Below are 24356 nucleotides of genomic sequence, written 5' to 3' on the forward strand. Positions count from 1 at the left end.
TTACGATTGCAAATTTCTTGCTTTTTCAACTTTTGAAAAATTTATTGATCTGAAGGGTAGAGACATAGAGAAAGAGAGAGACAGAGATTTCCCATCGTTTGGTTCACTCCTCCAATGCCTGCAACAGTTGAGGCTGGGCCAGGCCAAACCCGGGAGCCATAACTCAACCCAGGCCTTGCACTTGGTGGCGAGGGCCCCAACCAAGTTCTCCAGCTGCCTCCAGCAGTCATGTGTTGCCTCCCAAAGCAAATATTGGAGGAGGCTGGAGAGTGGCGCTGGCGCTGGACCCGGGCACTGTGGTATGGGACGTGGGTTGCATCTTCACTGCTGTACTGTAGTCTCTTGTTGGGGTTAATACCTTAGTCCTTTTTTTTTTTTTTTCACCTGTCTTTAGATCTTCTCCATGTCTAACTTCATTTATATTATTTCAAATGTAAATTATGGGCCAGCGCCACGGCTCACTAGGCTAATCCTCCGCCTGCGCCTGCGGTGCCGGCACACCGGGTTCTAGTCCCGGTTGCCCCTCTTCCAGGCCAGCTCTCTGCTGTGGCCAGGGAGTGCAGTGGAGGATGGCCCAGGTCCTTGGGCCCTGCACCCCATGGGAGACCAGGAGAAGTACCTGGCTCCTGCCATCGGATCAGCGTGGTGGCCATTGGAGGGTGAACCAACGGCAGAGGAAGACCTTTCTCTCTGTCTCTCTCCACTCTGCCTGTCAAAAAAAAAAAAAAAAAAAAAAAAGTAAATTATGCTTTAAGCCAAACAAATGTGCTATCTATGCCAGTTAATCAGCAATAAACTCTGCAATCTTACTACACAGCCAGTTATTTTTCTTTTCCACCTTTGAGTAATGTAGGCTATGAGTCCTTTCTGGGCACGAAAAATGTGTTAAAGCCTCTTAAATTCCAAGAGCCCAGCTTATACAAATGCTAAGTAAATGTTGATTATTGAGGAGTATGATGGTGAAGAAGTGGTATTTTTTCTTTTCTGTATGTTATAGACATACATATGTAAATATATAGACACAGGCGATCACACCTGCCTGCCAATCACCTAATTACAGTCGTCTCTCCCCTTTCCCCCATCTCGTACCCTGTTTCAGGACAAAACAATCGAAAGGCTCCGCCAATCCTTAACAAAAGTTGAAACCATGAAAGGGAAGGCAGTCGGGAAAACAGACAGCGTGAAAACTGCACTAGAGCCTGCGGAGCAAGAAGCAGGAGCGGACACGGAGAGAGCCCGTCCCGTGTCAGACAGTGCCGCTGCCCAGCTCTCCGCAGCAAAGAGCTCCCTGGACGGTGTCTCAGGACGGGAACGAGAGGTTTTCATTCTTATTCCCATATTAAGATGAATTTGGTTGAGCTGCTAAATGCAGACTCCAAGTCACTTAGACAAAAGGGAATTTATTGAGTTCCAGAATCGAAGGCAACTTGAACTACCTAACTCTGGGAGGGCAGCCTTGCACCTGGGCCCCAGGATCAGCACCTGGAACCCCAAGAAATCTTTCTTGCCGTCCCTTCTTGTCATCTAAGCTGTGCAAGCTGGACTGTTTTCCAGTTGGTTTTCTCCACTGACAACCATGGAGTTTTATGTCTAGTTTGTGACAGGAGCGATAATCCCAAGAAAGGGTCTTACTGGAACAGTTTAGGTCAAATGCGTATCCCTGGTAATGCACTGTGGGTAGGGATGGGATACAATGATTTTAGCTTAACTAATGACCAAGAAGGGAGGGTCCTGAGAGAAAAATGGAAGTGCAGAGAAGATGATGCGTGTCAGTTTGGAGGAGACATATGGTGGTGCTTCTAAGCTTACTTAGATTTTCATCATTTTTTAAAAACATTTATTTATTTGAAAGGCAGACTTACAGAGAGACAAAGGCAGAGAGAGAGAGAGAGGTCTTCCATCCACTGGTTCACTCCCCAGATGGCTGTAACACCCAGAGCTGGGCTGATCTGAAGCCAGGAGCCAGGAGTTTCCGCTGGGTCTTCCACGTGGGTGCAGGGGCCCAAGCACTTGGGCCTTCTTCTGCTGCTTTCCCAGGCACATTAGGGAGCTGGATCAGAAGTGGAGCAGCCGGGAATTGAACTGGCGTCCGTAGAAGATGCTGGTGTTGCAGGTGTTGGCTTAACTCACTGCGCCACAGCACAGGCCCCTCCTGCCTAATTTTAATAATTTTAATGATAACACTTCCCTCCGTCATTAGACATCTTTTTTGTCCATTTCTAGTCTAAATTATTATGTTTCTGATTGAAGAGAAATGTTCTTTCCCATTTCTGCAAATTCTTGTTTAACTTATGTTTAATTTACAGTAGGGTGTTGTATGAAGCATGTTCCCTGTGTGTCACAGCTGTTTGGGGAGAGGGGGAGAGGGAGAGCATTTTTATCATCTGAGCAGTTTGTATGGTACTACCTTTCTTTTTCTTTTTAATTTTATTTGGATATAATTTGCCATTTATCGATTTGTTTTGAAATCCCTTGAATTGCTCTGGTCTCCCAGTGTGTCTCCCTCAGAGCTACCCAGAGGCAGGGTTTACTTACAGGTTTCTCAACTCAATACCGCCCTCTGCTGTTGGCCCAGCGAGTGCAGTTTTTAAAGTTTATTAGATGAGGGGCCGAAGCCATGGCTCACTTGGTTAATCTTCTGCCTGCGGCGCCAGCATCCCATATGGGTGCCGGGTTCTAGTCCTCTTCCAGTCCAGCTCTCTGCTGTGGCCTGGGAAGGCAGTGAAGAATGACCCAGGTGCTTGGGCCCCTGCATCCGCATGGGAGACCAGGAGGAAGCTCCTGGCTCCTGACTTTGGATTGGCGTAGCTCCAGCCGTGGTGGCCATTTGGGGGGTGAACCAATGGAAGGAAGACCTCTCTCTCTGTCTCTCTCTTTCTCACTGTCTGTAACTCTACCTGTCAAATAAATTTTAAATAAAAGTTTGTTAGATGAAGGCTTTTGTTTTAGTGGTGGGAGTTTACAAATGTCTGGTTTTGCAATACTCTCTTGTTCAAGACCTTGGATTTCTTTTTTGTCTTTTCCTTTTTTTCTTTACTTTTAAATTTAATTTGGAAGAATTACAGAGAGAGAGAGAGAGAGAGAGAGAGAGAGAGAGAGAGAGGTCTTCCATCTGCTGGCTCACTCCCCAAATGGCTGCAAAGGCCAGGGCTGAGCTAGATCAAATCCAGGAGCCAGGCGCTTCTTCCAGGTCTCCCACATAGGTGCAGGGGCCCAAGCACTTGCATTCCCATATACACATTAGCAGGGAGCTGGATCAAAAGTGGAGCAGCCAGAACTCAAACCTGTGCCCATATGGGATCCTGGCACTGCAGGTAGCGGCTTAACCCACTACACTGCAGCCCGCCAGCCCCTCTTGTTTGCTTTTTTATTTCCCTTTATTACTGAGCCTCCGATGGTCACTCACCGTGCCAGGCACTCCCCTTTCTCCTTAGAAACCCGGCCCTCCATCACTGCCTTCTGTGGTGCCCGAGTTTCCGAGCCCCTTTCTTTCCCCACCAGGTCTTAGATGTATTCTGTTCCCGCATTTATGAACTGCCCTGTATCTGGGTGTAAGATTGTCTGCTTCTACTGCAGAGGAAACCAGCAGCAGTCTCTGACGGATCTGCCTCCTTTCCCCTACTCAGGTGCAAATCCAAGTCTGGATATTCTCTACTTAGGCTCTAGGTGTGATTTACGGTGGTTTTATTTGCCCTCCCTGTTGATCATCATGGGCTTTGGAGGATGGAGGAAGAGATGTATATATTTGGGAGACTGCTATTATATCATACAGCAAATCAGAAGTCCCAAAAGTAGGGGCCAGCATTGTGGTGAAGAGGGTAAAGTCTCTGTGACGCCGGCATCCCATATGTGCGCCGGTTCATGGCCTGGCTGCTCCACATCTGATCCAGGTCCCTGCTAATGCCCTGGGAATAGCAGCAGGAGATGCCCAAGTGCTTGCACCCTGCCACCCACATGGGAGACCTGGATGAAGCTCCTGGCTTGGGCCTGGCACAGCCCTGGCCATTGCAGCCATCTGGGGAGTGAGCCAGCAGATGGAAGCGCGTTCTCTCTCTCTCTCCCTCTTTGCCTGTAATTCTGACTTTTAAATAAATAACTATTTAAAAAATAAAAAAGAGAATTCCCCCAAGTAATTAACTTATTGATGAAAAATAACAAAGACCAGGGCTGGCGTTGTCGAGTACGGGGTGAAGCTGCTGCCTGCAGCACTGGCCTCCCTTATGTGCGCCCACTGGAGTCTCCACTTCCCATCCAGCTCCCTGCTAATGCACCTGGGAAAGCAGCGGAGGATGGTCCAAGTCCTTGGGCCCCTGCACCCACGTGGGAGACCCGGAAGAAGCTCCTGGCTCCTGGCTTCAGCCTGGCACAGCCCTGGCTATTGCAGCCATTTGGGGAGTGAAGCCAGTAGATGCAAGATCAATGCAAGATCTGTCTCTGTCTCTCTGTGACATTCTGCCTTTCAAATAAATAAAATAAATCTTAAAAAACCCAAAGAACAATAAAAAAATTTAGTTTACAAAAGTGTTAGAAATAAGAAATCTTCATAGGCTACTGAAATTTTAAATAATGAGTTTGTGTGTACGAGACCATTTTTCTAGCTTAAAAATACTGTTTTAATGTAGAATATATTTAATATCATTTTTCAGAACCAACTGGTGACCCAAACTAACAACATATTTTGATTTTTGTGGTGATTCTTTGTAGCTTGTCGACTTCCGAGAAACTATTATGAAGATGTTGGGGTTTAACATGAAAACAGCAAATAAGGAAATCATCAATCAGCTGAAGCTTATTATACAGATTTATGAAATATCTAACGAGCCGAAGACTGCGCCTGACGGGGACTCTGGACAGGAAAAGGAATGAGGAAGTTCTGCCCCCCCCTTCATACCAAGAGGAACTCAGAAGACGTAGGTGACCCTCCAGCCCCTTGAAGATGGCTACTTTATGAATAAAATGCACTGGAAAATTTTCACTTCAATCTCTTCTCTCCTATGATGATTGGCATTTCAACTTTTCTTTGTAATAATCCTTTTTATACATTTGTTTATGGCTTGGTGGGGATTGGTACTTGTAATATGAATGTAATAATTATCTAATTACGTTGAATTCTTTTTTCAAAAGATTTATTTGAGAGGTAGAGTTACAGTTAGAGGGAGAGACAGAGAGAGGTCTTCCATCTGCTGGTTCGCTCCCCAAATGACCACAACAGCCAGAGCTGGGCCAGGCTGAAGCCAGGAGCTTCCTCTGGGTCTCCCACATGGGTGCAGGGCCCCAAGCACTTGGCCCATCTTCTACTGCTTTCCCAGGTGCATTAGCAGGGAGCTGGATTGGAAGTGGAGCAGGCAGGACTCAAACCAGCACCTAAATGGGATGCGGGGCTGAGGGCAGTGACTTCACCCACAACGGCAGCCTCAACAGCCTGTTTCTAGAAGTTTCTTGGATGTTGAATCGCCCTTCAGAATCCAGGGGAAACTACATTCTAGAATTTGAATCCATCTCACGTATGTTAACAACAGAGCATGAAAGTACGAAATATCGGGGGGCAGAAAGATCACTGACGACCTGGCGAGTAGCCAGTAGAATGTTTTACATTTTTCATCTTCCCAGTATTTCAGTGTCTGCCAGTGTTTTCCTCTTTAAGTAATCTAACACATTTCATTTAACTTAGGAAACCGTTCCCCTTCAAGGTGTTTTAGGTTTACTCAAGATGCCCTTGGTGGAAAGATCAGAATCCAGGCAGTCCTGTGGGACGCGAGGCTTACTGTGGTCATTTCAGAGTCTCCTCATGGGATTCCTTTCATCCAGGTTACTCTGGACCTTACAAAAGTAGCACTTTGGAGGAAAATGATTATTTTGCATATTTAATCAAAAGATGAGAAATCACCTTCTGAGTGGCCACAGCCAGGATTCCCAAACTGTGTGCCAAGGCACCCTGGTGAAGTGCAGGAATCTGGGAAGGCCAGGGAATGTTTTCAAAAGGAAACATAGGGGCCGGCACCGTGCCGTAGTGGGCTAAGCCTCTGCCTGCGGCAGCTGCATCCCATATGGGTTCCGGTTTGAGACCCGGCTGCTCCTCTTCCAATCCAGTTCTCTGCTATGGCCTGGGAAAGCAGTGGAAGATGGCCCAAGTCCTTGGGCCCCTGCACCTGTGTGGGAGACCCAGAGGGAGTTCCTGGCTCCTGGCTTCTGATTGGCCCAGTGCTGGCCATTGCAGCCATTTGGAGAGTGAACCAGTAGATGGAAGACCCTTCTGTCTCTGTCTGTCTGTAACTCTACCTCTCAAATAAATAAAAATAAAATCTTAAAAAAAAAAAAAGGGAACAGTGATATGTGACATCTGTCAGGAAAGTACATGAATACTAGCTCTAAATAGCTCATATGTTTTACAGAATTCTTGTTTGAAATGAAGAATTGCAGGCGGGGTGGGGTGTGCTTCCATCTGCTGGTTCACTCTCCAAATGGCAGCAACAGCCAGGGCTGGGCCAGGCTGAAACCAGGAGCTTCTTCCGGGTCTCCCACGCAGGTGCAAGGGCCCCAGTACCTGGGCCATTGTCCACTGCTTTCCCAGGTGCATCAGCAGGGAGCTAAACCGGAAGTTGAGCAGCTGGGACTGGAATAGTGCTCATATGGGATGCCGGTGTCACAGACTGCAGCTTAGCCTGCTGCACCATGACCCGAACCCCCACTTTTTTTAAAGGTTAATTTGAAAGCCAGGGTTAGAGAGAGAGAGAGAGAGAGAGAGAGGCAAATAGTTTATAACTTCTGTGCAGAATAAAGACATTGGCTTCATTTTCAAAGCAAGGTATTTAGGTGTGAGTAGAAAATGACTAACAAGTAGCTAGCTTAACAGCTGGGAACAGGCAGCTGTGATGGTCCAACGAGACCTGGATGCAACTAGTGGATGGGAGAGTTCTTTCTCCTATTAATAATAATAATAATAATAATAATGATAGTAAGGGGGGTGGGCGTTAGACACTCAAATCTCAGACTGTCCGGCTACTTTGTGCTTCCAATCTAGCTTCCTGCTAGTGTGCCTGGGAGGCTGATTGATGGGAGTACCTGGGTTCCTGCCGCCCCCCTGGGAGAGGCGGATGGAGACCCTGGCCCTTGTGGCCTTTGGCGAATGAACGGAAGGCAGACCTCTCTCTGCCTAATAACTGAATCTTTGAAAAGTAAATGTTCCTTTAGAAAAACAAGTCCCATTAGGAAATGCGGCCTGCATTTCTGAGTTCTGACCGCGTTTCAGGCGGCCCCAGGTGGGAGGTTCCTGCCGCGGGGGTACAGGAGCTGCAAACGCCTGCCTTCGGTCCGGCCCTCCTCCCTACCCTCCCGGCGCAACCCTTCCCCTACAAGGGTCCCTGCCACAAAAAGGGGCCACAAGTCCCCGCACACCAGGCGCCTTCGCCCGCGGACCGTGCGCGCAGCCAAAGAGAGCCGAGACTCCACCTGCAGCCTCAGTGCTAAACAGGGCGGGAAGTCCGCGCTACTGCGCCGGCGCATCCCTGGGCGCGGCTGCGCATGCGCGACGCCGCGGCCCGCGAAGCGGAAAGGCACTTACGGTAGGGGAGTTGCAGCTGCGCTACCGCAGGCAGGAAAGGGCGAGGAAAACATACAAGAAGCCAGCGATGACTGGCTGGCTGACATGATTGGCTGGTGGGAAGAGCCCGTCCGGAGCGTGCCTCTGAAGAGGGCGGGGACTTTATGCAAACTAAACTGGACCTGACGCGGGAACGCGCCTGGACTTCAGCCAATCAGGGGCTATGGGAGGCGGAGCCCGGAGAAGTCTCGCGGGAGGAGCTTCGCGGGCGCGGGAGGCTGGCGGACGCTTCCGGGCAGTGGAGCCCCGATGCTGTGAGGGCTGAGGGTGGGAGGCTCTCCTGGCAGAGCCCAGGCTGGCGATTCCCTGCGCTGCAGGTGTGGGGCCTGGAGCGCGTGGGGCGGCCGCCGGCTTTCTCAGAAGCCTGCAATCTGGGGCCCGTTCTGAATCGGAGGGTCCGGAGTGGCGCCAGTAACTGGTTGCTCAGCCGAGGCGCAGTTTTAGGCCCCCAGGGCTGGGAGTGGGTGTTGGAGCTGCAGCGCACTGGCGTCCACGGTGTCGAGTCACCTCGCGTTTGCGGGGGCACGGGATGGCCCCAGGTTAGGCGCGCCCCTTTCCCTCGGCGTCTCTGGGGTCTTGGGCACGCGCGCCGGCCACGGGCCCTACCCAGGAGGTCTGAGGGCGCCGCGTGCTGGGGCGCACGGAGGCAGTTGGAGTCGGGGTGACGTCCGACGAGTTTGCTTTTCTCTGCTTTGGGACCGCGCTGGCTTCTCCCGGATTACAAGCACCCTAGTAGAGTTCCTCAGATCTCTTGGGACAAGCTGGCTGGGTTCCTTTTATAGGCCGTTTCTCAGGTGGGCAGAGGGACAGCCGTATCATCCATCCACTGGTTCACTTCCCAGACAGCGCAAGCGGCTAAGCCAGGAGCCTGGAACTCCATCCAGGTCTCCCACGTGGGTGGCAGGGGCCCAGGCACTGGGGGCACCTTGCGTTAGCTGGGATCCGGGCCGGAGGTGGGGCAGCCGGGGCTCCCGTGGGGCTCACGTGGGATGCAGGCGTAGCAGGCGGTGGTTTAACCCGGTGTGCCCCAATTCCCGCCCCGTGGAAAACTCACCTTATGGTCTGCTTCGTCTGATACTAACAGCTGGAACATTTCTTTTGGTTGGAGTTTGCACAGTATTTTTCTCTTGTTAACAGTGAATATATAGTTGTTTTTAGTACATATGATATAGTATATAGTTTAAGTTTTTAAATGTATATTTACGTTTATCTGAAAAGCAGAGTGACAGATCTTCCATGCACTGGTTCACTCCCCAGATGCCCACAGCAGCCCAGGCTGAGTTTGAGAAGCCGTGTCCGGGTCTCCGTATGGGTGTCAGGGACCCAAGTCCTTGAGCCATCATCTGCTGCCTCCCGGGCTGCACCTTAGCAGGAAGCTGGATCAGAAGAGGAGAAAAGACTGCGACCCAGGCATTCCAATAATGGAAGCCGGTGCCCCTGGTGGTTGCTTAACCTGCTGCTCCACAGTGCCCACCCTGTGAAATTGTATTCTTTAATGTCGTCTTAGAGTCTTTGTATTGAAATGGAATGCTTAGGTGCACTTGTTAGCATTTAACAAAGCGTGACTTCAAGCCTCCAGGACACAGGCTACGCCCCACCCCAGCCAGCCCTTAATTTCTTGGCTCTTCTTTGAGAGAATTTGGCCTTAACAAACTGCAGGCTGCTTTGGGAGCTTTTCCTCTCCCAGAACTTTGTAATGACCCAACCACATTCATGATGGAAGCAGCTGTGGTCTTGTTTTTGGCAGCTTTTATCTGTGTCTAATCACTGACCGAGACAACTTATCCAGGTTAACAGTTGGGCAGAAGCTCTGCTTCCTCTTTTTTAAAAAAGATTTATTTTATTTATTTGAAAGAGTTAGAGGGAGAGACAGAGAGGTCCGCCCTCCATTGCTTCATGACCCGGAGCTGAGCCAATCCGAAGCCAAGAGCTTCTGGGTCTCCCACGTGGGTGCAGGGGCCCAAGGACTTGGGTCATCCTCCACTGCTCTCCTAGGCCACAGCAGAGAGCTGGATCGGAAGTGGAGCAGCTGGGACTCGAACAGCGCCCATATGGGATGCTGGCACTGCAGGCCAGGGCTTTAACCTGCTGCGCCACGGCGCCGGCCCCTCTTGGTTCCTCTTTCTGTGGTAATGCCTCACCAACCTTCCCGAAGCAACCTCGGTGGTATCTGTCAGAGTTGATCCTTTGGCGCTGATGCGTGCTGCCAGCAGCCTCCTGGTGGCCAGTGGAGGCTCACAGGGCCGTGAAGTTTCTGGGTCTTCCTCAGTCTGGATGGCATGGCAGCTGCTGAGACAAAAGAAAGCTATTTACAATTTAAAGTCAGTTTTTCTATATTGCTGCTTCCGGTTTATCCCCATTTTTTGATTCTTTGTTTCTGTACCGATTAAATTATGTCAGCTTGACAAGGCCGTGCTACCCAGATGGTTGGTTAAACATGCTTCAGGGTGTTGCTGTGCGGTTGTTTGTGAATGAGATTGTTGTTAAATTGGTAGACTAAGTAAACAAATTACTCTCCTTAATGGGGTGGGCTTCATCCAATCAGGTGAGGGTGTGACTGAAATAAAGACCAGCTTCCTTCCAGGAACGAGAAATTCTGCCAGCGCCCAGCCTGTGCACTGGCGCTGCCTCATTGTTCCTGGTCCCCAGGCTGCCAGCTCACTGCAGAATGCGGGCCTGCCAGTCTCCTTATCTCGTGAGGGCATTCTTGAAATAGTCTCGCTCTGTACACATTCTGTTGATTCTGTTTCTCTGGAAAACCCTGGCTAATATCATTCCTTTATTTTTCCTTCATTACTTTTTTTTGAGTTGGATCTTTTTAGTATTGTACTTACCTTCTGTAGTATCTTTTTTTTTTTTTTTAAAGGTTTATTTATTTATTTTGAAAGGTAGGGTTACACAGAGAGGAGAGGCAGAGAGAGAGAGAGAGGTTTTCCATTCGCTGGTTCACTCCCCGATTGGCCGCAACGGCCGGAGCTGTGCCGATCCGAAGCCAGGAGCTTCTGTTAGGTCTCTCAGGCGGGTGCAGGTGCCCAAGGACTTGGGCCATCTTCCACTGCTTTCCCAGGCAGAGAGCTGGATCAGAAATGGGGCAGCCAGGACTTGAAACGGCGCCCATATGGGATGCCTGCACTTTAGGCTAGGGCGTTAACCCACTGCGCCACAGTGCCGGCCCCCCACCTATTTATTTTACATATATATCCTGAAAGATTTTTCTAAAAAAATATTCATTTATTCATTTGAAAGGCAGAACAGCAGCGAGAGGGAGAGGCAGAGGGCGATGTCCGTGTCTGGTTCACACCCCAGATGGCTGTAACAGCCAGGTGTTGGCCAGGCACTCCATGTAGAGTGCCTACATGAACGGCAGGAGCACAGGTAATCCACTGCCCATTAGCAGGGAGCCGGGTCCGAGGTACAGCAGGGTGGGACTTGGGTAGTACTATGGGATGCTGGTGTTGTAGGTGGTGGCTTAACCTACTGTAACACAATGGCAGCCCCAAGCATCCCATGTTTTTTAAAAGATTTATTTATTTGAAAGGCAGAGTTACAGAGAGGGAGAACACATGCAAGATCTTTTCATTCTCTGGTTCACTCCCCAAGTGGCCACAGCATCCGGAGCTGGGCCGACCTGAATCCGGGAGTGAGAAGCTTCTCCTGTCTCCCAGGTCGGTGCAGGGACACAAGTAGTTGGGCCACCTTCTGCTTTCCCACATGCATTAGCAGGCAGCTGGATTGGACGTGGAGCAGCTGGGACTCCAATCCATCCATATGGGATGCTGGTACTGCAGGCACTGTCTTTACCCACCATGCCACAGCACCAGCCCCAAGAATCCTGTTTTGTAGGGTGATTTATATTTGATGTGATGTAAATACTCCCCATGGCCAAGTTCTTTTTTAAAAAAGATTTTATTTATTTCTTTGAGGCAGGGTGGACAGAGAGAGGGAGAGACAGAGGGAAAGGTCTTCCATCTGTTGGTTCACTCCCTAAATGGCCACAACTGCCAGAGCTGAGCTGATCCAAAGCCAGGAGCCAGGAGCTTCTTCAGGGTTTCCCACACATGTGAAGGGACCCAAGCACTTGGGCTGTCTTCCACTGCTTTCCCAGGACATTAGCAGAGAGCTAGATGGGAAGAGGAGCAGTTGGGACACGAACTGGCGTCCACATGGGATGCTAGCGCCGCAGGTGGAGGCTTAGCCTACTATGCCACAGTGCCAACCCCTACCGTGGCAGATTTCAAGCTACCAACAGCGTTATTGAGTGTGGAATTAGATATTAATAATCAGCCGTCGCTGTGGCAGTGCCACATCCCATATGGGCACCGGTTCAAGTCCCAGCTGCTCTACTTTCAATCCAGCTCTGCTCTGGCTTGGAAAAGCAGTGGAAGATGGCCCAAGTCCTTGGGCCCCTGTACCCGCATGGGAGACCCAGAGGAGGCTCCTGGCTCCTGGCTCCCGGCTTTAGATCAGTCCGGCTCCGGCCGTTGCGGCCAACTGGGGAGTGAGCCAGCAGATGGAAGACTCTCTCTCTGACTCTCCTTCTCTCTGTAAAATCTGACTTTCAAATAAATAAATCTTAAAATCAGCTCTCAGGAGTGGAATAAACCAGCTTCAATGCATCACTGAGTGTAGATGAAGGTCATTGGAATTAAATGTGCACATTAATCACAAACCCCATTGTTGGATGAGTTGAACACCATGACCAGTGAAATCTAGGATTATGAGGTGAGTTGGCGTAGAAAGAACGTGTGCCATGTACTCCAGTCTACTGAGTGGAGGAGAACTGGGAGTGGTCAGGAGATTAGAATTTGTAAAAAAAAATGTTTCATAGCTGTTAGGGGGGTAGGTAATATTGTCAAGGAAGTAATGGAAAGGTTCTTAAAATATCTTCAGCTATAATAGCTAATTTACATGTAAAAGAATCGTTCAGTAGTTGAAAGCAATTCCAATCATAATTGCCTCTTTGAGGCAAGAGGTAAATCTCTGTAACTGACAAGAATACCTTTCGTTTTCCTCACTCTCATTACTGCGTGTCTCACATCCTGATACCCCTTTCCCTCCTTTTCCCTTTAAACTGAGTTTTCTTTAAACCTCACTCAGACCCAGTCTATCCAGTCTATGCAGCGCAGAGCTTTTCAACCCTTCCTCTTTTTTCTAGATTCCATTTCTTCTGTTTTATAGTTTTTTTTTTTTTTTAAGATTTATTTATGTATTTGAAAGTCTGACTTACACAGAGAGAGAAGGAGAGGCAGAGAGAGAGGCTTCCATATGCTTAGTTCACTCCCCGATTTGCCACAATGGCCGGAGCTGCACCTATCCACAGCCAGGAGCCAGGAGCTTCTTCCAGGTCTCCCGCGCGGGTGCAGGGGCCCAGGGACTTGGGCCATCTTCTACTGCTTTCCCAGGCACAGCAGAGAGCTGGATTGGAAGTGGAGCAGCCGGGACTCGAGCAGTGGGATGCCAGCACTGCAGGCGGTGGCTTTACCTGCTACACCACAGCACGCCTGTGCCCATTTTATAGTTTTTAATCAAGCTGTATATAAGATTATCTGATTCCTACATCTTCTTATATACTTCTTCCTTGTATTTGCCCCCTTCCCTTCCTGCTTGGCCAGATCTGGCTTCCTGTTTAAGGACCTTTCTGTGGTCTCTGTCCAGTTTTACCCTGGTGATAGCCACCTTGCTGCAGTGAATGGCCACACGGACATTTGTGCCCCTGGCCGCTTCCCGCCGCACCCCTGCAATGCAGTTGACGGAGTTCTTCCTGTAAACCAGGACTGCTTTGCCAGTCTGCTTTCACAGAGCCCTCCCTCAACATGCATGTCGTCATCCTGTCACAGGTTCTGGGTGGAGCCATTGTGCTTCTCGCTCAGCTCTTTGGAAAGTCCATTTTCCATTGCCTTAACTAAAATGCCTGAGAGGATTGTTTGGGAAAGAATCGCAGTTTGGAGATTACGGTTCATGACTGGACAGCCCCTGTAGTCTACGTTTGTGGAGGCTGGTCATGGGGATGAGGAAACAAATTATCTGGTGGGCCAGGGAGGAGAGAGAAGACACCTGAGGTTAAAACAATCCAGGGGCCGGTGCTGTGGTGTAGCAGGTACAGCCACCGCCTGCAGTGCTGGCATCCCACTGTTCGAGTCCCGGCTGCTCCGCTTTCAATCCAGCTCTCTGCTATGGCCTGGGAAAATAGTAAAAGATGACCCAAGTGCTTGGGCCCCTGCACCTGCAAGGGAGACCCGGAAGAAGCTCGTAGCTTCGGATCAGTGCAGCTCCAGCTGTTGCAGCCCATTAGGGAGTGAACCAGTGGATGGAAGACCTTTCTCTCTCTCTGTCTTTGCCTCTTTGTAACTCTGCCTTTAAAATAAATAAATATTTAAAGGGGCCGGTGCGGTGGCGCACTAGGTTAATCCTCCGCCTGCAGCGCCAGCATCCCATGTGGGCGCCAGGTTCTAGTCCCGGTTGCTCCTCTTCCAGTCCAGCTCTCTGATGTGGCCTGGGAAGGCAGTGGAGGATGGCCCAAGTGCTTGGGCGCCTGCACCCACATGGGAGACCAGGAAGAAGTTCCTGGCTCCTGGCTTTGGATTGGCATAGTTCTGGCCGTGGCGGCCATTTGTGGGGTGAACCAACGGAAGAAAGACCTTTTTCTCTGTCTCTCTCCCTCACTGTCTAACTCTGTCAAATAAATTTAAATTTTTTAAATAAATATTTAAAAATAAAAAAATTTAAAAATCCAACTTCTCACAAGACCTATTAGACTCACCCTCTGAGGACATGCCCCTAATAGCCCAAAGACCTCTTCCTGGACCTACTTCCTAGCCACACTTAGATCAAATTTCCACCCTTAATCAATTAATCATTAGCATTAAAACATCAGAGTTTAGGCACTTGCATGTGTTTTGTATAGACAAATCCTCTATACCCATATCTTCCTGCATATGTAACAAAGTGTGTTGAAATGTCTATTTGGGTTCTTGTTTGGTCAGAAGCCACAAGAGGATTGAACTGTTCAGTTTCATTGCTGCAACTTTCTTTGGCTGGCAAAGGCCTCAAAAGGGTTCTCAGTTCTTTCTGGGGTGAATTCACCATTCTTTAACCATTCGCTTCCCTCTTATGTCCTAGTCTTACCTGACAAAAGCCCAGGAACTGGAATTGCTTACTCAGCCCAGAGCTGCAGCAGAGGACAGGAGACCTTGGCTGATGTGGGGTGGGAACAGAAGGTACTGTTTTCTGTGAAGTCAGTAAAGATTTTTTTAAAGATTTTTATTTATTTGAAAGAGTTACAGTGAGAGGTAAGCCAGAGAGAAAGAGAGGTCTTCCATCTGCTGGTTCACTCCCCAAATGACCGCAACGGCCACAGCTGAGTTGATCTGGAGCCAGGAGCCAGGAGCTTCTTCTGGTTCTCCCACGTGGGTGCAGGGGCCCAAGGACTTGGGTCATCCTCTTTTCTTTAAAGATTTATTTATTTATTTAAAAGTCAGAATTACACAGAGAGAGGAGAGGCAGAGAGAGAGAGAGAGAGAGGTGTCTTTCATCCAATGGTTCACTCCCCAATTGGCTGCAACAGCCAGAGCTGCGCCGATCCGAAGCCAGGAGCCAGGTGCTTCTTCCTGGTCTCCCATGCGGGTGCAGGGCCCAAGGACTTGGGCCATCCTCCACTGCCTTCCCGGGGCCACAGCAGAGAGCTGGACTGGAAGAGGAGCAACCGGGACAGAATCTGACGCCCCAACCGGGACTAGAAACCGGGGTGCTGGCGCCACAGGCAGAGGATTAGCCTAGTGAGCCGCGGCACCGGCCTGTTATTGACATCTTGTATGCGTGTGGTACACCTACTGTAGTTGATGAGTCAATATTGACATACTAGTAACTAAAGTTGATGACTGGGGCTGGCGTTGTGGTGCGGTGGGCTAAGATGCCGCCTACAATACCTGCATCTCATATTGGAGTGCCTGTTCAAGTCTGCTCCACCACTTCTAATACATCTCCCTGCTAAGGCACCTGCTGGGGAAGCAGAGATGGCCCATTTACTTGGGCCCCTGTCTCCCATGTGGGAGACCTAGACGGAGCTTCTGGTGCCTGGCTTTGGTCTGGACCAACCCCAGCCATTGTGGCTATTTGAGGGGTGAACTGGAGATTGGAAGATCTCTCTCTCTCCCCTGCTCCCTCCCTTTCAAATAAATCAATAAATCTTTTCTAAAAAAGCCATAGCTTACATTAGGACCCACATTTTGTGTTGCATAGTTCTATGGGTTTTGACTAATAGGTACCGTATCACGCAGAATAGTTTTACTGCCTTAAAAATGGCCTGTATTCCATGTATTCACTCTCACTTCCTGAACCACTGCCACTAATCTTTTTACTGTTTCTATAGTTTTGCCTTTCCAGGCTGTCACATACTTGGAATCATACAACATACTGACTTTTTTTTTTACTATCCTTTCATTTAGTAATGTGCACTTAAGTTTCCTTCATGTCTTTTTGTAGTTTAATATCTCATTTTTTTCAAATGTAAGTTTTTCTGGCTGCGGCTCACTAGGCTAATCCTCCGCCTAGCGGTGCCGGCACACTGGGTTCTAGTCCCGGTCGGGGCGCTGGATTCTGTCCCGGTTGCCCCTCTTCCAGGCCAGCTCTCTGCTGTGGCCAGGGAGTGCAGTGGAGGATGGCCCAAGTGCTTGGGCCCTGCACCCCATGGGAGAACAGGAAAAGCACCTGGCTCCTGGCTCCTGCCACTGGATCAGCGCGGTGCGCTGGCCGCAGCGCGCCGGCCGCGGCGGCCATTGGAGGGTGAACCAACGGCAAAGGAAGACCTTTCTCTCTGTCTCTCTCTCTCACTGTCCACTCTGCCTGTCAAAAAAAAAAAAAAAAAAAAGTTTTTCTGGAAGAAGGAAAAATGCTATCAGATGGAAATCTGTATCTACACAAGTGAATCTCTACCTATACCCAAAATGGTAATTAACATGAATATAGAAGATTTTAAAATTTAAAAATTTTAAAAGATTTTATTTGAGAGGTAGAATTACAGACAGAGGGAGAATAGAGAGGTCTTCCATCCGCTTCTTCTTGGTCTCCCATGCTGGTGCAGGGGCCCAAGGACTTGGGCCATCTTCCACTGCTTTCCCAGGCCATAACAGAGAGCTGGATCTGAAGTAGAGCCACCGGGATTTGAACCGGTGCCCATATGGGATGCCGGCACTGCAGGCAGCGGCTTTACCCACTACACCACAGCACTGGCCCCTTATTTTCATTTATTTCAAAGGCAGAGAGACAAAGATCTCCCATCCACTGACTCACTCTCCAAATGCCCATAATAGCAGGCTGCAGCTAGGAGCCTAGAACTCCACCCGAGTTTTCCACATGTGAAACAGAGATCCAAGCACCCAAGCCATCACCCACTGCTCCCTAGGATATGCACCAGCAGGAGCCTGATTGGAAGGGCGCTAGTCTGGACTTGAAGCAGGTGCTCCAGTAGAGATACCGGTATCTCAAGCTGCTGTCCCAAACACCCACCCCTGTGAGTAGTTTAACTGCCTTAATTTAAAGCTGAGATGGTCTGATTGGGTTGAAAAATTTCCTCTAAGAAACCCACTTTAGGGGCTGGTGTTATGGCAAATCAGCATCTCAGAGAGGAGTGCCGGTTTGAGTCCTGGCTGCTCTGTCCAGCTTCCTACTCACGCACCTGGGAAAGCAGCAGGTGATAACTCAGGTGCGCAGACCTACCACCCACATGGGAGGCCAGGATGGCGTTTTTGGCTTCTGGCTTTGGCTTGGCCCAGCCCTGGCTGTTGTGGCTGTTTGGGGAAGATCTCTGTCTCTCCCTCTCTCTGTTGCTCCTCCTTTCGAATAAACAAAATCTTTAAAGAAATCCACTTAAGGGGCTGGCGTGGTGGCATGGGAGGTAAAACTGCCGTCTGCAGTGCCGGCATATCATATGGGTGCCGATTCGAGTCCTAGCTGCTCTACTTCCAATCCAGCACTCTGCTATGGCCTGGGAAAGTTGTAGAAGATGGCCCAAGTCCTTGGGCCCCTGTACCCACGTGGGAGACTCAGAGGAAGCTCCTGGCTCCTGGCTTCGGATCAGCTCAGCTCTGGCTGTTGCAGTCATTTGGGGAATGAACCAGCGGTGGAAGATCGATCTCTCTCTCTCTCTCTCTCTCTCTCTCTCTCTGTAACTTTGACTTTCAAAGTAAGTAAATAAATCTTAATCAGTCAATGAGTGAGTTAACCAAAATGCTATAACAATTATTTTTTTAAAAAAGATTTATTTATTTGAACATCAGAGTTAAACACACACACACACACAAAGAGAGAAAGAGAGAGAGAGAAAGAGAGAGAGAGGTCTTCTAGCCACTGGTTCACTCCCCAGTTGGCTGCAATGGCCAGAGCTGCACCGATCTGAAGCCAGGGGCTTCTTCCAGGTCTCCCACATGGATACAGGGGCCTAAGGACTTGGGCCATCTTCTACTGCTCTCCCAGGCCATAGCAGAGAGCTGGATGGGAAGTGGAGCAGCCGGAACTTGAACTGGTGCCCATATGGAATGCCAGCACTGCAGGCAGCAGCTTTACCTGCTACACCACAGCGCCGGTCCCAACTATAATAATTCTTTTTTTTTTTTTTTTTGATTTTTTGACAGGCAGAGTGGACAGTGAGAGAGAGAGACACAGAGAAAGGTCTTCCTTTGCCATTGGTTCACCCTCCAATGGCCGCTGCGGCCGGCGCACCGTGCTGATCCAATGGCAGGAGCCAGGTACTTATCCTGGTCTCCCATGGGGTGCAGGGCCCAAGCACTTGGGCCATCCTCCACTGCACTTCCCTGGCCACAGCAGAGAGCTGGCCTGGAAGAGGGGCAACCGGGACAGAATCCGGTGCCCCGACCGGGACTAGAACCCGGTGTGCTGGCGCCACAAGGCGGAGGATTAGCCTAGTGAGCCGCAGCGCTGGCCCCAACTATAATAATTCTTAATGATTATGTCCCCCCCGCCCACCGAAAAAAAAAAGCTTCAAACACCTAAAAGAAAAACTGATTCAACCATATATAGGTTGGTGTAGACATAACTACATACTTCTTTATGGCATCAACAGATGGATGTTAAATGCTAGAATTGTGACTACTTTCATTTTAGAAAATATCTCAAGTAATATAATCAACTTAAAAAAAATCTTGATGCTAATTATGACTTTTTTTTTTTTTTTTGAAAGCAGAACAATAGAAACAGCCATACCAGGGGCTGGCACTATGGCTCACTTGGTTAATCCCTCTGCCTGCAGCGCCAGCATCCCATATGGGCGCCAGGTTCTAGTCCCGTTTGCTCCTCTTCCAGTCCAGCTCTCTGCTGTGGCCTGGGAGGGCAGTGGAGGATGGCCCAAGTGCTTGGGCGCCTGCACCCGCATGGGAGACCAGGAAGAAGCACCTGGCTCCTGGCATTGGATTGGCGCAGCGCTGGCCGTGGTGGTCATTTGGGGAGTGAATCAACGGAAGGAAGACCTTTCTCTCTGTCTCTCTCTCTCACTGTCTATAACGTTACCTGTCCAGTAAAAAAAAAAAAAAAAAAAAAAAAAAAAAAAAAGAAAAGAAAAGAAAAGAAATAGCCATACCAGCTGGTGCTGGGCCAGGCTGAAGCCAGAAGCCAGGAATTCTATTGCTCGTCCACGTGGGTGAGGGGGACCCGAGGACTTGAACCATCATCTGCTGCCTCCCAGGGTGCACATTTTCAGGAAGCTGGGCCAGAAGCAGGACTCTGTCCTACACAGGTGTCCCAAGCAGTGGTTTAGGCTATGCCACTAACGCCTGCCCCTTGTTTCTCTCCTGTTAATTGTCGGTTTTTAATATTTTAGAAGAAAAATAGCTCTTTTTAAAACATAAACATTTATTTTACTTTAATGCTTTATTTTTTGATAACTGTATATTCAAATTTTGTTCATTTTGAAATTACATTGTGAAAAACAGTTACTTTTTCTCTTTTAGCCTTCAGGCAATGGGACATAAATGACATAAAAATTCAATTATAGGCCGGCGCCGTGGCTCACTAGCTAATCCTCCGCCTTGTGGCACCGGCACACCGGGTTCTAGTCCCGGTCGGGGCGCCGGATTCTGTCCTGGTTGCCCCTCTTCCAGGCCAGCTCTCTGCTGTGGCCAGGGAGTGCAGTGGAGGATGGCCCAAGTGCTTGGGCCCTGCACCCCATGGGAGACCAGGATAAGTACCTGGCTCCTGCCATCGGATCAGCGTGGTGCGCCGGCTGCAGTGCGCTGGCAGCGGCAGCCATTGGAGGGTGAACCAACGGCAAAAGGAAGACCTTTCTCTCTGACTCTCTCACTGTCCACTCTGCCTGTTAAAAAAAAAAAAAATCAATTATAGCCAAGTAACTGGTGAAGTTTTTTCAAACAATAGCAAGAAATCTAATTTTGTGGGGTAATTGTGAATGATATATGTGTTCATGCTATTACTTATCCAAACCTTACTGCCCAACAGCAAAACCCAGACATGGGGCCGGTGCTGTGGCGTAGTGGGTGAAGCCACCTCCTGCAGTGCTGGCATCCCATATGGGCACCGGTTCAAGTCCCAGCTGCTCCACTTCCGATCTAGCTCTCTGCTATGGCCTGGGAAAGCAGTGGAAGATGGCCCAAGGCCTTGGGCCCCTGCACCCACGTGGGAGACCTGGAAGAAGTTCCTGGCTCCTGGCTTTGGATCAGCTCAGCTGCAGCCATTGCAACCATCTGGGAGTGAACCAGAGGGTGGAAGACCTCTCTGTTTCTCTCTGCCTTTGCCTCTCTGCACCTTTGCCTTTCAAATAAATAAATAAATATTTTAAAAAAACCTAGATGGGCCGGTGCCACAGCTCACTAGGCTAATCCTCCACCTGCGGCGCCGATACCCCAGGTACTAGTCCTGGCTGGGGCGCTGGATTCTGTCCCGGTTGCTCCTCTTCCAGTCCAGCTCTCTGCTGCGGCCTGGGAGGGCAGTGGAGGATGGCCCAAGTGCTTGAGCCCTGCACCTGCATGGGAGACTAGGAGAAGCACCTGGCTCCTGGCTTTGGATCGGCGCAGTGTGCCGGCCATAGCAGCCATTTGGGGAGTGAACCAATGGAAAAAGGAAGACCTTTCTCTCTGTCTCTCTCTCACTGTCTAACTCTGCCTGTCAAAATAAATAAATAAATCAAAAAAAAAAAAAACAAAACCTAGATGTGCACAATCATAATTAAGCTTAGTCATCTTTGATATCTTACCATCTTTCACGTCTAGCAAACCAGAGCTTTACACACATTTTCAATTTTTTTTTTTTCATTTCAAGGTGTATTTGCAAATATCAAATGCGGTAAGTTTGCCTGACTTAGCATGTTTAAAATTTTAGGTGTGTGGCTTATGAGCCCTTGTTTGTGTGCTTGCCCAGTCCTGCAGGTGTCAGGCCAGCCTGAAAGAGGAAGGGAGGGACTCTCGGAGGCTGGCTGTGAGCCATTCCTGGCTGATTTCCTCTCTCTTGCCCCTTGTAGAAAACTGCGCAAAGACGAGAAGAATCTTCCAGAGGACAGCTTGTGCATTTACCCTTTCCCATGGAGGACTCAGAGGGCTGGGAGTCCCTGGGAAGACTTTGGCGTTCCCTAGGGCTGCGTGGACATGAATGGGATGGGTTGACTCCCCTATCCCCCCCCCCCCGCGCGCCCAATTTTGCCTGGTGCTGCTGGGTGCTGCTTGGTGCCTGGAACTGCACCCTTAAACTTGCCTGAAGCTTTGAGTCATGTATCATGGGGTGGTGGGACTTCCAGACAAATAGATCTGACTTGGGGAGACAGAGAATCCTTGGGCCCTCTGATGCAACCTGGAGGAAGAACCCCAAAGCACAGGCAGCGAAGGCCTCGACAAGGAGGGATTCTGGGAAGGTGCTGGGCTGGAGATGTGGGAGCCGGGGTGCAGTGGCTTGCCCAGGGCTGGCTGGAAGAGGCTGCTGGATAACTTAGAAGGGACCCTGCGTTTACTGGAGAACACAGGCTTTGGAACTGGCGGTGAGGAGCCTGCCTGAGTGTAAGCTCGTCCTGTCGGCCACGTTCAGCAGCCCAGTGGTCTCTATTTGATAGAGGTATTTGAGGATTAATGAGGTGTCGTGTGTAAGGTACTTAGCAGCGTAGCTGGTGCACCCTCAGTGGATTACAGACAATTTACACTCACCCCCACACCGGGGCATCCGAATAAAGACATTGTTAGCCTGGTTGTCAACCACGCCTGTGCCGGCTCTTTACCTGAAGGCTCTGACCGCACATGACACAGCCCTGAAGCAGGGGGATTACTGAAAAGGGCTCATGGCTCCTTCCCTCACCTCTTGTCTGGACCCCTCCAACACTCCCAACCCTGCTTCCAGAAAGACCCTTTAAAGGGTGAATCCGTCTGTAATTCCTCTGCACGTCTTTGAATGGCTGGGTGCTGCCTGCACAGTGAGGAGAAAGCTCTCTAGCTGGCATACAGGTCCTCGTTAACTTGGCCTCTGATCTCTCCTGCTCCACTGTGCCCTGTGCCTCCCCCCAGCCTTCCTCCCTCTGGGCTACACGTGTGGGGGAGGGTTTCCTCCTTCATTTTTGTCTTCTTAGCTGCGAATGGTTGTTTATCTTGCAATCAGAAAAATACAATAAAAAATATAAAAAAGAAACACAGTGGAAACTCACAGCTACCCTTGTCCCCCAGTTGTTCTTCTTCCATGAGGGAACCAACTCACGTTAATAGCATTTTGTGTACCTCTATGGAATTACTTTAAGAGAATACGTGCATGTGTGTGTGTGTGTCCCCTTCCTTCTCCCTTTATAAACAAATGATGACATTATTCATACCATCCTGAACTCTGATTTTTTTTTTTAAAGATTTATTTATTTGAAAGGCAGTTACAGAGAGAGGAAGACCTTCCATCTGCTGGTTCACTCCTCAAATGACTGCAACAGCCACAGTTGGACCAGGCTGCAGCCAGGAGCTTCATCCTAGTCTTATATGGGTGCAAGAGCCCAAGCACTTGGGCCATCTTCCACTGTCCCCTCGTCCGCCTAGGCCACGAGGAGGAATGTGGATCAGAAGTGGAACAGCCAGGACATGAACTGGTATCCATATGGAATGCCAGTGTCAGAGGCAGTGGCTTAACTCTCTACACCACAACCTGGCCCCCTGAATTCTGATTTTTTTTTAAAGATTTATTTATTTATTTGAAAGGCAGAGGCAGAGAGAAAGAGTCTTCCATCTGCTGGTTCACTCCCCAGATGGCTGCAAAGGCTGGAGCTGCACTGATCCAAAACCAGGGGCCAGGAGCTTCTTCCAGGTCTCCCACATGGGTGCAGGGGCCTAAGGGCTTGGGCCATCTTCCACTGCTTTCCCAGGCCATAGCAGAGAGCTGGATCAGAAGTGGAGCAGCCAGGACTCAAACCAGCGCCTATAAAGGTTGCCGGCACTACAGGTGGCGGCTTTACTCGCTACGCCACAGCACCGGCCCGAATTCTGACCTTTTTTTTTTTTTTTTTTTTTTTGACAGGCAGAGTGGATGGTGAGAGAGAGAGAGACAGAGAGAAAGGTCTTCCTTTGCCGTTGGTTCACCCTCCAATGGCCGCCGCGGCCAGTGTGCTGCGGCTGGCGCACTGCGCTGATCCGATGGCGGGAGCCAGGTACTTCTCCTGGTCTCCCATGGGGTGCAGGGCCCAAGCACTTGGGCCATCCTCCACTGCACTCCTGGGCCACAGCAGAGAGCTGGCCTGGAAGAGGGGCAACCGGGACAGAATCCGGCGCCCCGACCGGGACTAGAACCCGGTGTGCCGGCGCCGCAAGGCAGAGGATTAGCCTAGTGAGCTGCAGCGCCGGCTCGAATTCTGACTTTTTAACCCTGAATATGTCTTGGTAATATTTCCATCTCTGTATACCAGTGTATGATAAGTTTTGTCTTTTTTTTAAACATTGCATGCTACTATTCATTTTTATGCCTCAGTATCAGGCACATAGTAAGTTAGTAATAAATATTTACTGAGTGAGATATTAAATGAATGGAACAAGGACATTTTTGTGCCTCTCTTGGAAATGTACTGAATAAGCTACTCTATTGATTTGACACAATGTACGTCACAGAATGACGGAAATCCTGCTTGTCTTATTCTTTCCCAGCCACTAGAGGGAGACATGATCCCGTCATGGAGCGCTAGAAATTGAAACAACTGGGTCGCAGGTGGTGCTTGTAGAATGCGAGCCCGCAGTAAATGTACCCGGGCCTGGCAATTTAGTGGAAGAATTCATCTGGACCAGGGCAAGCGACTTCCCTGTTTCAGCAATGTGCTTGCAAAGCAGCTCTGAAAAACAAATTTTAAAAAAGCACTGATTTGTATGTAGCATTTGCAAATGTCCATAGAGCAAAAGGGAGTATTCAAACTGAGCCCTGTACCAAAAAATCAGAGAACAGCCGAAAAATGTTGTTCCCAAAGAAACAGCCGTGTGCGTTCCTCTCTGGCGAGGAGAAATCTGGAGTTGACACCCAGTGGCTGATTCCCGGCTGCCATCAGTTCAACCATGAATTGCAAACCCCTTGCGTAGCTAACCAATGTGAGCAGCCTCTCATGTACCCACCGAGCCCTGTGGGCGCTACTTGTCCTGTGAGATGGGGACGCCAGGTCTGCCAATCACGTGAGTCCATTACCCAGTGGACCCGCGAGCATGTTGTGCGCGTCACAGCAGTGTTGCCCAAACCTGGATCGTGAAACCACCCTGTGGCTCGTGAAAAATGGCATTTCCTGGGTGTGCCCCAGAGCTCC

At 49.7% G+C, this 24356-nt stretch overlaps 1 protein-coding gene and 1 long non-coding RNA gene across 7 annotated transcripts in view; both read left to right on the forward strand.

Annotated features, from left to right (window-relative positions):
* Positions 1-4975, forward strand: part of LOC100347009 (uncharacterized) — a 54350-nt gene extending 49375 nt beyond the window's left edge. For all 3 annotated transcript variants that reach the window (XM_070065052.2, XM_089322836.1, XM_089322837.1), the window contains exons 9-10: positions 1100-1318; positions 4705-4975. In XM_070065052.2, the coding sequence (XP_069921153.2) occupies positions 1100-1318; positions 4705-4866 (381 nt within the window). In that variant the 3' untranslated portion in view covers positions 4867-4975. The remainder of the gene's footprint in view (positions 1-1099; positions 1319-4704) is intronic.
* Positions 4976-6965: 1990 nt separating this feature from the next.
* Positions 6966-22411, forward strand: LOC149120053 (uncharacterized). 4 transcript variants are annotated; one of them, XR_016226851.1, is made up of 3 exons: positions 6966-8139; positions 14720-14817; positions 21084-22411. It is a non-coding gene; the product is annotated as an uncharacterized LOC149120053 (long non-coding RNA). The 4 variants fall into 4 exon arrangements; XR_016226850.1 differs by lacking the exon at positions 14720-14817; XR_016226852.1 differs by lacking the exons at positions 14720-14817; positions 21084-22411 and adding an exon at positions 20066-20770.
* Positions 22412-24356: the final 1945 nt, after the last annotated feature.

This window comes from Oryctolagus cuniculus, chromosome 20, assembly GCF_051225735.1.
Source record: "Oryctolagus cuniculus isolate XC-2025 breed Fujian yellow rabbit chromosome 20, ASM5122573v1, whole genome shotgun sequence".
In the NCBI taxonomy this organism is placed as follows: Eukaryota; Metazoa; Chordata; class Mammalia; order Lagomorpha; family Leporidae; genus Oryctolagus; species Oryctolagus cuniculus.